Source organism: Charadrius vociferus, unplaced genomic scaffold (genome assembly GCF_000708025.1).
Source record: "Charadrius vociferus isolate BGI_N301 unplaced genomic scaffold, ASM70802v2 scaffold1086, whole genome shotgun sequence".
Classification (NCBI taxonomy): Eukaryota; Metazoa; Chordata; class Aves; order Charadriiformes; family Charadriidae; genus Charadrius; species Charadrius vociferus.
Genome location: NW_009648906.1, coordinates 235,195 through 247,942, shown reverse-complemented (window position 1 = coordinate 247,942; position 12,748 = coordinate 235,195). Strand labels below are relative to the sequence as shown.

At 40.7% G+C, this 12,748-nt stretch overlaps 1 protein-coding gene across 1 annotated transcript in view; it reads right to left on the bottom strand.

Moving 5' to 3' along the window:
- Window positions 1-1,521: 1,521 nt before the first annotated feature.
- MRS2 (MRS2 magnesium transporter) overlaps window positions 1,522-12,748 on the bottom strand; it is a 12,584-nt gene continuing 1,357 nt past the window's right edge. The window contains exons 2-12 of the mRNA XM_009887224.1: window positions 12,673-12,730; window positions 12,453-12,526; window positions 10,922-10,958; window positions 10,194-10,306; window positions 9,564-9,737; window positions 8,759-8,889; window positions 7,961-8,077; window positions 5,014-5,166; window positions 3,776-3,893; window positions 2,863-2,976; window positions 1,522-1,734 (exon numbers count right to left, since the gene is read on the bottom strand). Of these exons, the coding sequence (XP_009885526.1) occupies window positions 1,522-1,734; window positions 2,863-2,976; window positions 3,776-3,893; window positions 5,014-5,166; window positions 7,961-8,077; window positions 8,759-8,889; window positions 9,564-9,737; window positions 10,194-10,306; window positions 10,922-10,958; window positions 12,453-12,526; window positions 12,673-12,730 (1,302 nt within the window). The remainder of the gene's footprint in view (window positions 1,735-2,862; window positions 2,977-3,775; window positions 3,894-5,013; window positions 5,167-7,960; window positions 8,078-8,758; window positions 8,890-9,563; window positions 9,738-10,193; window positions 10,307-10,921; window positions 10,959-12,452; window positions 12,527-12,672; window positions 12,731-12,748) is intronic.

Below are 12,748 nucleotides of genomic sequence, written 5' to 3'. Positions count from 1 at the left end.
ACAGAGCTTGGAAATCTTACCTGAAAGCTTCCCAAACAGCTGCACCAACACATGTCAGTCCTGACCTAATGCAACTACAGCTTGGTTGAAAACATCAACATCCATATCCCTTCAGGTACTGGGCTTTCCTGGGATTTATAAGCCAAGGTTTGTGAGCCATTTTTTTCCCCGCTGGATTGCTCAGTTCAGAGGTTTTATTACATCTCTACCTGCTAGCAAAAAGGCTGCAAAAAATCAGCTAAAAAACCTCAAAAACATTACAAACCCCATTAATTTTTTCACCTTCTCATGCCTTTTATATCTGTAGTTGAAGTCATATACAGAGCAAGAACAACTGAAAATAAAATGGCATAGAACTGATTTTAACCAAACTAGGATCACCAGCCTGCATAATTTTAATTTATGTACCTTTTTGTTTTCATTTTTGACTCGTTAGCCCTGAGCAAAAAGGTTCACAACTAGAGTTACTGTCTTTTCAACCCCTGCCAGTACAGTGATTTAATCTGGTGACACCTAAGGAGGTACTCGCTGTATGTTCCAGAGAGGTTTCTCCCAAACAAGAAACAGAGTTAGTGGCCCGATTTAGAAGGATTTCATGCTCCCTCTACAGACTGAGAGAAACCAGCAGAGAACTATGCCCTCAGAGTTCAGAGAGAAGTCCTAAGAAAAAATACAAATAGTGGGCATAAGAATGTTACTCCTTTCTTCAGTCCATCACAGGACACCAGGCTTCCACGCCCTTTACTAACCCAGCTACTTACTGTGATGCAGGCTAGTCCATGCTTTGTCTTGCCTCCTGGGAGAGAAAAGAGAGCGAGCAGAGCCCAGCTTAAGAGAAACCAACTGGTCTGTTGATTTTTACCAGCACTTGAATCAGTCCTTATGACATGAGGAGTTGTTAAAACTGCAGCTTTATCAATGCGCGTTGAAATAGTGGCAGATGGCAAGCACAAGTCTGCATTATCAATAGGCCCGCTTTTCCTTTTCCTCCTTTCAGTATGCAGTTACTGAAACTGCATACGTTTTGGGCCTAAATTAATTAAGGATAATAGCTGCATTTCAAAGCCTGTTATTACTCACTTAAAATGAGGGAAGCTATTATTTCTGGTTACTGCCAATTTAGAGGTGATGCTTCACAAGAGATGCAGGTGTGCTTTCTGCTTTGGAAAATCTGTTCTCCGCAATTAAATACAGCCTAAAAAAAATCCATTAAAAAGGCCACTTTTGGGGTGGATTTTTCTTTGACGTTTGAAGTCAGATTCCTAAATCTACAGCTCAGAACCAGAATTATTGATGAATGCTGACTGCTGTCATCCTTTAAGCTGGAAATACCATTCTCTTTAAGAAAGGCAATTACATGAAGAAGTATTTGACAGATAAACTTGAAATGAGAATGCCCCAAAAATAAGTACATGTATGTGATACAGAAAACTAATGGAACATACATGAGGTGGAGGTGAGACTACTGTGGAAAGCATGTTGCTGTTTTCCCTTGTGTTTCTCTCCTTTTGTGTGTGAGCATTAAAATTTCACCATGGGTTTTTGGCACAAAATATATATTAAATTAGCAAGTTTAGAAATTCTTGCAGTTTTCAGTAAGGAAGAACAAATGCAAGGAAAGTGTCCGAAGTCCGTAAAGCTGCTTCTGCTCAGCCCAAATGTTTCTGCTTTAAGGTTGTTCTTTAGTTCCACTCTTCCAGCTGCTGGTTGGGATTTTTTCAAAATTGCAGGAACCTAGGCAAGATACAAAACAGCCTGCAATTACATGAGAAGCTGCTCTATATGCAGCAGAAGGAAAGAAAGCTTCACAGAGGCCTGAACCATGATATTTCTCCTCTTATTTTCAGAACACTGTCTCAGGCTTCTCCCTCTCCAATTCCTTTCAGTACATTTCTCCAAGCCAGAGTCAGTATGTGCTGGAATTGGTTTTGAGCAACATTTGAGGATAATCCAATTAGTTGTAGCCATAGTCAACAATCCACAATGGACTGCTTCCATCTGCCTCTTAGTGACAAGGGAGGGGAGAGAAGAAGGGGACTCCATCTGGGTCTCCCTTTCTTTTGTTACTTGTAGCAACTTAACTTTTGAATGCACTGATACTTCCCTGTTATAAATATTAGAATGCAGAACAGAGGTAGGCAATGCAGTCCCACAAGCTTTGGCAGCAAAAGGGTAGTTAGTCAACAGCAACAATGACCCACACAAAATTTCGCTAAGAAGAAGACGGGTCTCCTTGGAAATCTTCATACAGCTTGGTACTACAGGGCTCTACAATGCCATCAGCATCAATGGCAAAGATAGCTGGTGTGCGCGTGAGGAGATATTGCAAACTTTGGACTGGGAGTCAGGACATCACAACCATGGCATCATTCTCCAGAGATGTTACAGCTAGTACCTGTCCTCATTGTCCTTTTATCTTTACCTTCTCTTTTACAAGACAGGGACTACAGAGCTAGAGTTAGTACCTGGGTGGGAGAAGGGCAGCATCTGTTATGTTTCTTGCTATGAACAGACTGCTGCGGCACTTGAGAAGGCAAATTAGGGCTGCTTCTACCACTAGTCTCAGCTTCCCTTGGGCTGCCAGGTGAAAGTAAACACAGCGTGTCTCGAGGAACAGCCTGCAGCTTCACTTCTGGCAACAGTGAGCAGCATCTTACCACTCAAGTGTATCTTTGCCAGTGCTGGGGCTTCCCACCTCGTTCAATCCAGCTAGGGAGAACCTTCTCCTTTGTCAAGGAGAAGACACTGAGCTAAACTCTCCCATGCTCTGTGGCCCACTCCTCTACAACATCTTATTTCCTGCTTTAGAAATGGACTATACGTGCAGAGTGTGAAGCAGAAACCCCAGCCAGCCATACGTACGTGAGGAGGTAGTGGAGGTTCTAGGTGCCGCCCAAGGAAGGAAAGCAAGCGTCGCCATATCAGACCGCTTCCCAGAAACATAATCCCTGTCACCAGCCAAAATATTCTGGGGTCCTACCAACAGAACACTCACATTAGTCATGCAACTCTCTCTTCAGAAAAGCCATTATGCAAAGATAATCTCTTACTTCCCACCAGTGTTCTCCTCCTTTATGGGAGGAAGCGGTAAACTCTCGACCATCAACAGCCAAGCCCTGTCTTGTGAAAAGGCCTGTTTCACAGCAAAGCATTTTATTTAGGAATCAACCCACTATATTCTGTTACTGTCCCGTGCACTTTTCCTTCCTTCATCAAGAATTTTGGAAATTCAACCCTTCTGTTTAATGGATTTGGAAAGGAAGAAGTCTTTGCTTTGTTTTGGTTTGGTTTTTTTTTTGTTTTAAAGATAGCATGTGCAATTGTAAATTCGTACCCCCCAGTCTAGGTACATACACGTAATTGACAGTAGAATATTTCCTCTGGTGTGCTGGAAGTGCCCTGGCTGCTTGCCAGATACCCTTGTATCTGGAAGACAAAGCTGGTCTTTTCATAAGAATAGATGATCATTAAAGAAACCTTAATACTGCTTTATAGTCAGTCCTTATACAGCCATAAATTTGTCTTCCTGTTTCTTTTTTATGGTCGTTACATAGAAAAAAAAGCTGCAATACTGTGCAGTTAGCCAGACAGTAATTTGCTTACAAAAAAAGTGACGTAATGAACACACGGATCACTGGGCTAAATTATGTTCCCACACTAATGTAAATAGGGAACTTTACCTATGGAAAGAAAGAACTTGTACTGAATATAAAATGCACTATAAGAGTAGGGCCCATGTTTTATGTCACCGATAAAAGCAGCACTTGTTCCTTACCTCTTCAAGAGATGACTCCAAGTTCATACCAAATGCAACTCCTATGAGTCCAAAGAGAGATAGAGAGAAAGTCCCCATAGTCAGCTGCAAGTTCAGTCTCATCATCACATTACGGTGGCTAAAGAAGGGAGAAACATCTGTAAGAGGAACCCAAAAATAGATTTGCTGCCTAAATTCTCAAATTCCATACAGCATGCACTAAAACCAGTGAAAGAGAGGAAGTCATGCTAGAATTAGGCAACCCAGTGACAAAGCTCATGGAACACCAGTATAAAGAGGCTATCGTTTTGAAATTGCTGCATCAGGATACCGCTAAGGCAGCAGGTTCTGCTTAATCATCAGCAGACTTTCCAGCATTTCTCACTTCTTAGAGGTGTATATACACAGAGTAACAGTAAATTTCCATGGAAATTTGTGTCCTTTGACCACTAACTGGCTGGAATTGATATGTGTACTCACAAGAAATGAAAATTTACTGTTACCTTGCAGATGAATATACTCACAAAGAAGTAGAGTGGGTAAATGCTGCAGACTATAAACTTGACTTTGTTTTGCAGAATTCCATATTCAAGTCTTCCCCAAAAGGATTGTTGTAGTTTCCTGATGCAGCATCCACCAATTGCTTCTATAGATAACTCCCCAGTAAAGGGGAGAAAGAGTATTAAACACTGACCTCAAAGACAGTGTGGCATGTGCTTGCAAATGCAAGCTACAATTATTTTTCAGTGAGAAAGCTGAATAGTAGTGAAAACTGTAGCATACAGAGAGAAACTGCTCGCTCCAGAGTTACTGATACTTGTATCGCTCTATAGAGTGATAACGCAACTCTTACTGAACACCTGAGTACCCTAGCCAGACTCTTAAATAATTCAGTTTTGCCAAATTAAGAGTAAACTTTCCTGAGTAGAATTTTCTTTGGCCCTTAAATTTGCAGATACTTCCTTTAGTGAATAGCTCCCCAGAAGGATCTAGGAGAAGCCTGGTTTCTCCTGCTAGGGAAAACCGATGCCTAGCTAGAGAGGTTTTTACACGTACTAATTAGGGTGTCTTGTTGCTTAGCTGTATACAGTTCACTCATAAGAAAAGTGCAATGCAGCTTCTTGTGCTGTGACTGCAAGTCCATTCAAACCCTCACGAAGATGGATTTCCCCAACTTTCCTTGTAGGCAGATTTGAGAAAGACTAGGCAGCATTATATTCTGCACGGCTTTTGGTAGTCCAACAGCTAGAGTAGCTAACCTGTCCAGGTTGATAAAAATTATGCTTTCTGAGTCGTCAATCAGTACTCTGAGTTCACGAGCTTCATTTGCAAGATCTTCTGCTTGTCTGTAATAGTTCTCCAGCAGCAGCTCCATTTCCTCTGCATGGTCAATCCCAGATGTACTCTCCTCACTGTGAGCAACAATTTACATGTTTCTGGTTAGCTACATGTTGTACAGAGGTGTATTATTGATGTGTTAAGACAAGGCGCATAAGAGTTGTGGGAAACAGCCAACAAGAGTGCTGTTAAACACCAGATCTCAAAATCCAGTCTTTTCAGTGAGGAACTTCCATCAATACCAACAGCTTAAAATAAAAGGCATATTTTTGTATCTGTGAGCTGATTAGCATAGGCAGTCAATTATTTTGAGTAGACCAGTTAGCATTTGATACGCTCAAGGCATGCACACCACACAAATCTTACTTTTTCAGATATTAAAGAGTTATAAAGTTATATAAATTTTATATTACTTATATTTTTTATATTATCATACTTTTTTTTATTATTAAGTTATTATAAAGTGCTGACAATTTTGAAAGGAGATGCTTAATTTCTTGGTGCCCTCAAGTGGTGGAAGCCGGTAACAGCGCAGTCAAAAACTCCCAAGAACAAAAACCAAAGGTCAACACACAAACAATTATATGGTGGGGGAGATGTTTTAGGTGTGTATTTAAATAGTTTAGTTGTAAGGTGTTTCAGCTATTCACCGTAATTACTGCAAAACGTTTTGGGAGCATGAAGCAGCTGAAGAGTGAGTATCAAATGGAAGATGCTGCCCTCCTAAGTGAAGTCTGAGAGACTTTCATCTTATTTCATGGTCCAATTGCTGGCACAGCAGCCTTCTCTGGAAAAGGTATGTACATTTCTCGTGGTGTACTGGATTGTTCACTGTGCAAATGAAAGCTGAGGCACCTGAAATCCAGCGGAGCTTAGAAACTAGCAGCAAAGCCAGGAAGATTCTTCATCATTTTTTCTTTTGTGGCACGACCTTTTTTCTCCAGAGAAACTAAACTTTTTAAAGAATCTCCTCCTGGCATAGCTGACCGTTAAAGGAACCTCTCCAAAATGGTTTTCCAAGAAAATAAGTGATATGTCTTAAGAATCAACCCATGTAAGCTCCCTGAGGACCTTTAACCTTTTTTTCAAGCTTTAACCCCTATTTCCTCTCTTATGGGGCAGAAACTTTGAGTTACCTAGGACAATTTTAAAGCCCTTCAGACCTTGAGGTTTTTATTGCATGCAGATGAGAGAAGTTGCAGACTAGAAAGTCTTAGAGCACTGTCTGCTGTATTACAGATTCACCTCAAGGTCTTATTTGATGAGTATCTTTATATCGGCTCCTCTGTGGATATACAAAGGGAAACAACAGGCATAGGGACTTGAAAATAACTGCCACCTGATTTGCTTTCATTAACTAGCCTCCATCTGTCTCATGAGTCCCTGACAGTCTGCCATCCCTTCACACAAACATACAATGTCTGTCTCGTCTTTCTGGGCTCATCTCACCGTTCCTGCTGCAAATGATCTCTGACAGCACCTACATGCCTAACTGGGCTCCTCCACACCTTCTCTGGCTTCTTGAGTTCATCAAATACCACACATCACCTGCATCAACCCTGGAGCCAAAAGAGCTGTCCACACCCTGCCAGCTTGCCTGAAAAGGTGCTGTTGTGGCTAGCATTTCCTGGTGTGTCTCGTGCATCAACTGCCTCACTGCATCCTGTAGCACAACTCCAGCACTCTTTACATGACCTCCCACCACCTCTCCTACCCTTGTGCAACGGTGTCTGAAAGAAGGGATGACTTCAGGTTTCTCTTGACGTAGGAGTATGGCGACATTGGTATCTTTCCTAGATGTCCCCTACGCATTCTCTACCATGAGGCAAGGTGACATTTGCCAGCAGCTTGTATTAAGTCCAAAGGAAGGTTGTGAACCAAACCAGGATGAAGACCAGCTGCTGGCTCAGGAGCAGCCTGCAATTCAGAGCCCTCCAAATACTGCTCCAGCAGATGTATTAGAAATGCAAACTGCATCCTAGTTCTGGAATACTGAGTTTCTGCTGCACTAAGCAGACTAAGCTCTGCAGGGCAAGTAACTACCTCCTGATTTCAAACCCTTGCTACTGTGTGAACAGTATTAATATCCACATGCAATGTAGTTAGGCAAAAGTATTATTCAGTAACTTTGCAAAGGACCCCAAAAGCTAGTTTCTGTTATCTGCTTAAACATAAAACATGTCTGTATGCCCAAGATACATACAATACAATTCAGCCCAAAACATATTACGATCCGATACACGTTATCTTTTGCTTTTTAGTTTTTGTTAAAGCAACCCCGCTGCTGCTGCTGCTGCGTGCTGTCTTTCACCAAAATTTGAGAGAGTGCAATAGGACTATTTCTGCAGGTACATTTTTCATGAAATGCTGCTCTTCAGGTGCACAAGAAGATTGCCTCTTTACCTTCAGGTTCTGCTAGTGAGCAAAAAGCTAGAAGAACGGTGTTCAGAACACTGCCAGCAAAAGAAGTGTGGTGTCTGACCTATTCTAGATAGGCTTTAAAACCTGCCTCTTCATTTTTTTTTGGTGTAACTGAAGACAATTATCCCAGAAAGCGTTAATTTGTATTGGAAAATAACTTCCACTTTTTCCTCCTCCTGCCATCCTACTCCCACTCCATTACATACTAGATGAGCTGGCCTATTATGCCAAGATCTATTTGAAATTGCATAATGTGACTAGTGCTAATCGAGTCCCTCTCCAAAATGGCAAACACACTGATTTCTGAAGCAGCAAGTATTAGGGCTTAAAAAAAATAGAAAGTCTTTTTCTTTCTGCTTTTTGGCAGGGAACACCCAGTTTACTGTTCAAGTTCTCCTTAAACAAAACACACTGTTAAAAAAGCATGTGGTTTCAAAATATACATACAATACTTGCGGATCAGTCCATTTAGACAGACAGAGCTCTTCTATTAACTCTTCTTCATCTAAGATCTCCAGAATTGTTTCTTTGAAAACTTTAAGATCTGTTTCCAGTTCTGACAAGCTGAAGAAAGAACAGGCAAAAGGTCAAGTAATCCCCACTGGCACCAGTGCACAAAGGTAATCCCTAAGTGAGCCAGCCAGCACCCTCACCAGATGGAGTGGCCAGGGAAGGCTTCCCTGCAGGGTTCTAAGAGCTCCTTCAAAAAACTGTCTACAGGGCACACACTTAGTGTGGTATGTCTGGGGACCAGAGAGCTACAAACACACACGAAAAGGTATTCAGATGTGTTTTCTGGATATATTTGTGAGTCGGAAAAAACAAGCACTCCGTGAGCATATAGCGAGTGCATATTTGCACTGTCGTATCAGAGAGGGGAATACATAGAGGTACCAGCGTATTAGTACTAGTCTTAAATCACAGATCCGAAGGCTATCTTGTTTTACTTTATGGGGAACATTTTCATGATGTTATTTTGTTCTCTTAGGTATTAGTTTGTTCTGTCAGATGCTATTTAAGAAGCTTGACTGTATTTCTGACAACTTGGAATAGATTTCCCTTTTTCCGTTTCTCCCCGTATCACTAGGTATTTTGTATACCGATTTTTAAGCATACAAACAAGATGCACAACCCAGCATTACAGTAATCTAGGAAATTAATATTAGATACCATTTTTCTAACATTTCATCACACATAATTTTCTAAGGTCATCTTCTAGTCTCTTCACGGCTTACTCTTATTTACCTCTTGCCATTTTGCAGGAGAATGTGTAGTTTACTCCTATCCACAGACAAAAGCTTGGGGTCCACTAGAGCTTCCAGTGTCTCAAGGATCTGAGGCTGCAAAGTGTTAAGTCTCCCCTGCAGTTTGCTGATCTAGATAACAACATGATCCTTCATAAGAATTAAAGCAATCCCTTTAGAATGACTTGGGCAACTGACTCCTGTCTCTGAACACAGAATTGACAGTAATAGGCAGTGAACACAATCTGCTTTCCAATGCCCAGGAAATACTTGCTATAGGGATACCACTTACAAGATAAACCCAGTGCAAAATACAATATTTTATAAAAGTGATTTGCACTGAACTGAAACCCAGTGACAACCACACCAATAAGGCTGATAAAGCTAAAACACTATTTGTCTAGAAATGTCATATTAGCATTAACAAGCATACATTTTTAAGGATAGTTAGAAATCATTATCTGACTCCTGCCCAAGAGGCCAAAAGCCTCAGCACTTTCATGTGACTTCCATTTCGGCTACAGCATGTCTCTAGAAAGGTACTCTGACTTGTTTTTTAATTGTCCAAATTATGGTGAAGCCATCGCATCTAATTAGCACTTTCTTGGGAAGGGAATGGAAACACACATGCACACAAACCCATAAAAACTAAAGCAACAAAAATGAAAATGAAACAGGAGCTCCTACAGTAAGAGCAGAACACGTATACAAATGTGTATGTATAAATATTAACACAAGAATAAAATCATACTGTCCTTTCTATGAAGCAACAACTTCCAAAACAATTTAAATATGAGATAGCTCACCCGGTACTGCAGGATTGCTTCTATGGCTCGGAATTCAAAGGGCAAGGAATATGTAACTAGTTGACCTTCCCCAGCCAGCTGAGATGCTAGTTCATTGAAGAGCCAGTGTTCCAGATTTAAATTACGATAATCTAGTATCAGAAGAAACTCTGGTGTTATGACAGCCTTCAAGAACTGAAAAAGACAGTACATGCAGGAGTCTGAAAAAAAACACCTCTCTGAAGATTTCTCATAACTCTGTAATGCATTTGGTAATTTTGGCTTTGATAAAGCCACTCTTCAAGTGTCATTTCAGGCAGGAAAATAAAAGAATCTCATGCGAACTGCAAACTAGTGGATTGCCCTTGGTTCAGAAACAGCACTATGCTAGTTGTGGTATGATGGAGAAGAGGTTCCTCGTAAGCCTTTACTTCTACGGCAATGTTAGCAATGTTTCTCCTGTGCTCAACTAGGAAAACAGTCATTAATATGTATTGTTGGTAAGCCCATACCTCTGATTGCTAGGTAGAGCTCCAAAGACACTTTTACTGCATGTCATAGAAAGCTGGTATTAAAAGAACCGTGCAAGCAAATGCAAGTGCAAGGATAAGACATGGTTCAAGTTACACTCAGCTGCAGGGAAAGTATTACCTCCATTCTCATGATGATCCTGTTGTTCCTAGTTGCAATGCTCATTAGGTGTTGAAATCTTAGATCTCGAGCTTGGAGACCCAATTCCTGGTATAATTCTGTTTTCTTCTTTTCTATCATAAAAATATTTTTAGATGAAGACATTTAGGGGATAAGCATATATGTTCTGAAATTACACTTTAGTGTGTTACTAAGTCCCACAAAAGAAAAAAAAAAGCTGTGCTATCTCTAAAACGGTTTTCCTCCCATTGATTCCTCAATGTAATTTATTTTTTTACAAAGTTTAGAAGACTGTACCTTGAGTAGAAAGAGAAAAATTCTAGATATAATAAAAAAGTTGGTCATAACAGTTAATTTAATAAACCAAGTGACTCGTTTGAAAAAGCACATGCAATCCTACAGGAAGGGAAATACAAGGCAGGGAAAGTAGCATGCTGGTCACAAAGGGAAAAGTCAAAGTAAAAATTACCTTCCTGTGAGAGACGGTAAATGTTATTTTTAAAGTATTACTAAAAAATATGTAACATTTGTAGCAATAAAGATGCTATAAAGACCAATAGAAGGCAGCGAAACAGAGGAAATGTTGCAACATCCCAAATAAACACAGTGAAGTATCCCAAATATAATTTTCTACCCCATGTAGATTCCCAGTTGGACTTTTCTGTTTAGACAAAGAAAAAAGACAAACAAAAACCAACCAACCAACCCACCCTACAATGAAAACTCACCAAAATAGGTAGTATTTCCCTCTTTGTCAAGCTTCATCTAAAGGAGTGGAAAAAAAATATTTTTTTCACAGAAATACTGTAAAACAAGAAATCAATTTCTAAAATTGTTTGCAGTTGCCTAGAAGTCAAATGGAAAATAAGTTATGAAGAAAAATCAACTTTTTATGCCCTCTCTTCACAGTTCATCCCAATTAAGAAAACCATTGCACCAAATTGCCACATATTTCACTGTGTATACACACCAAACAAAACCAGTGTCATCTGTACAACCACGTTCCTACACAAACTTTGGGATGAAGGCGATTTACAGAGAATCAGACTTAAAATAGAACAGACTAGACTATTTCAGTTGGAAGGGACCTACAATGATCATCCGGTCCGACTGCCTGACCACCTCATAGCTGACCAGAAGTTAAAGCATGTTATTAAGTGCATTGTCCAAACGCCTCTTCAACACTGACAGGCATGGGGCACCGATGACCTCTCTAGGAAGCCTGTCCCAGGGTTGAGCACCCTCTCGGTAAAGAAATGTTTCCTCATGTCAAGTCTGAACCTCTCATGAGGGACGCAGCTTTGAGCCATTCCCACACATCCTATCGCTGGACACCAAGGAGAAGAGATCAGAAGGGCATCTTACATTTTAGACTACAAATTTTGCTATTTCCTCTGGAGCAATCTGAAAAATTTACAAATAAAATTTAAAGAGTAAAGAATACCACAGACTGGGTAGTTAGGCCTTTTGCCCATGTCAAGTATTGCATTAACATGCTATTCAGCTGGCAACCTGCATTTAAATCCTAATCTTAGCACTTGTCATTCAGATTATTCATTTAACACTTGTATTGTCTAATAAAATTATTTTCTTGGAAAAACTGTAAAGTCTGGTTTAATCAGAAAGTTTGCTGGTTTGCTTATAAACCATGTAGCTTAATTGCATATTACTGGCGTTAAAAATAACTTCCCATGAATTAAACATACCTAAGCATACATTCCAGTAGAGCTGAAGCAGGGGTTACATGGCCACAAGGACGTAGCTCCATGCACCTAGTTGTACAATGACTATTTTTCATTCTCAACAAGGAGGCCTTACATTCCCTCACATGCATGAATGAAGTCAATCAAGCAGTCTGCAAATGGCTTTCAGAATAATTTTTAAAAAGAATACATAGAGAGTTTGTTCTTCCCTAAGTCCTATGTTTGCTTAGAACAGCAGCTATCAAGACACAGGAATAATAACTGTAAAACCCATCAGCAAGCCTTGACAAGCTAGACAAGAAACCTTCTGACTGCACCACTTCTAAGAGTTGTCCTGCCTTCACAATTAAAGCAAGAGAACTTCCAGCAGATGCTGGATCTTAGAAAAACATCTCGATGAACACTGCATACCACAACTGGTCCTCAAGTGTTCTACGACAGATGAATCCACCTGCTGTTATGATGCTTTAAGGAGGAGGAAAAAAAAAAGGGAAAAAAAAAGAGGCGCACCACCATCTTGCACAAGCTGTTGGTGGAAACCCCTGTACATACTTACCACGGCAAAAACAGGAGACACGCTAGCTAAGGTGGCTTGGGAGGCCTCTGTTGTGGCATGTTGATAAAATTCACCTGAAGAAAGACAAGACATTTTCTACTTCCAGCATACTGCACTTTGCCTTTAACTATACCGTGCCCTGCCACAAGTCACCTACATAAGGCACTGGCACGGAAACTAAGAAGCATGGATCATGACAAGGCCCCTACCCGCTTGTCGCCTGCCCAGCAGAGCCCACGCACAGGGCCGATACCGCACCGACCGCGCCTCCAGCCGCTCTGCTTTCCCAGTCCCCG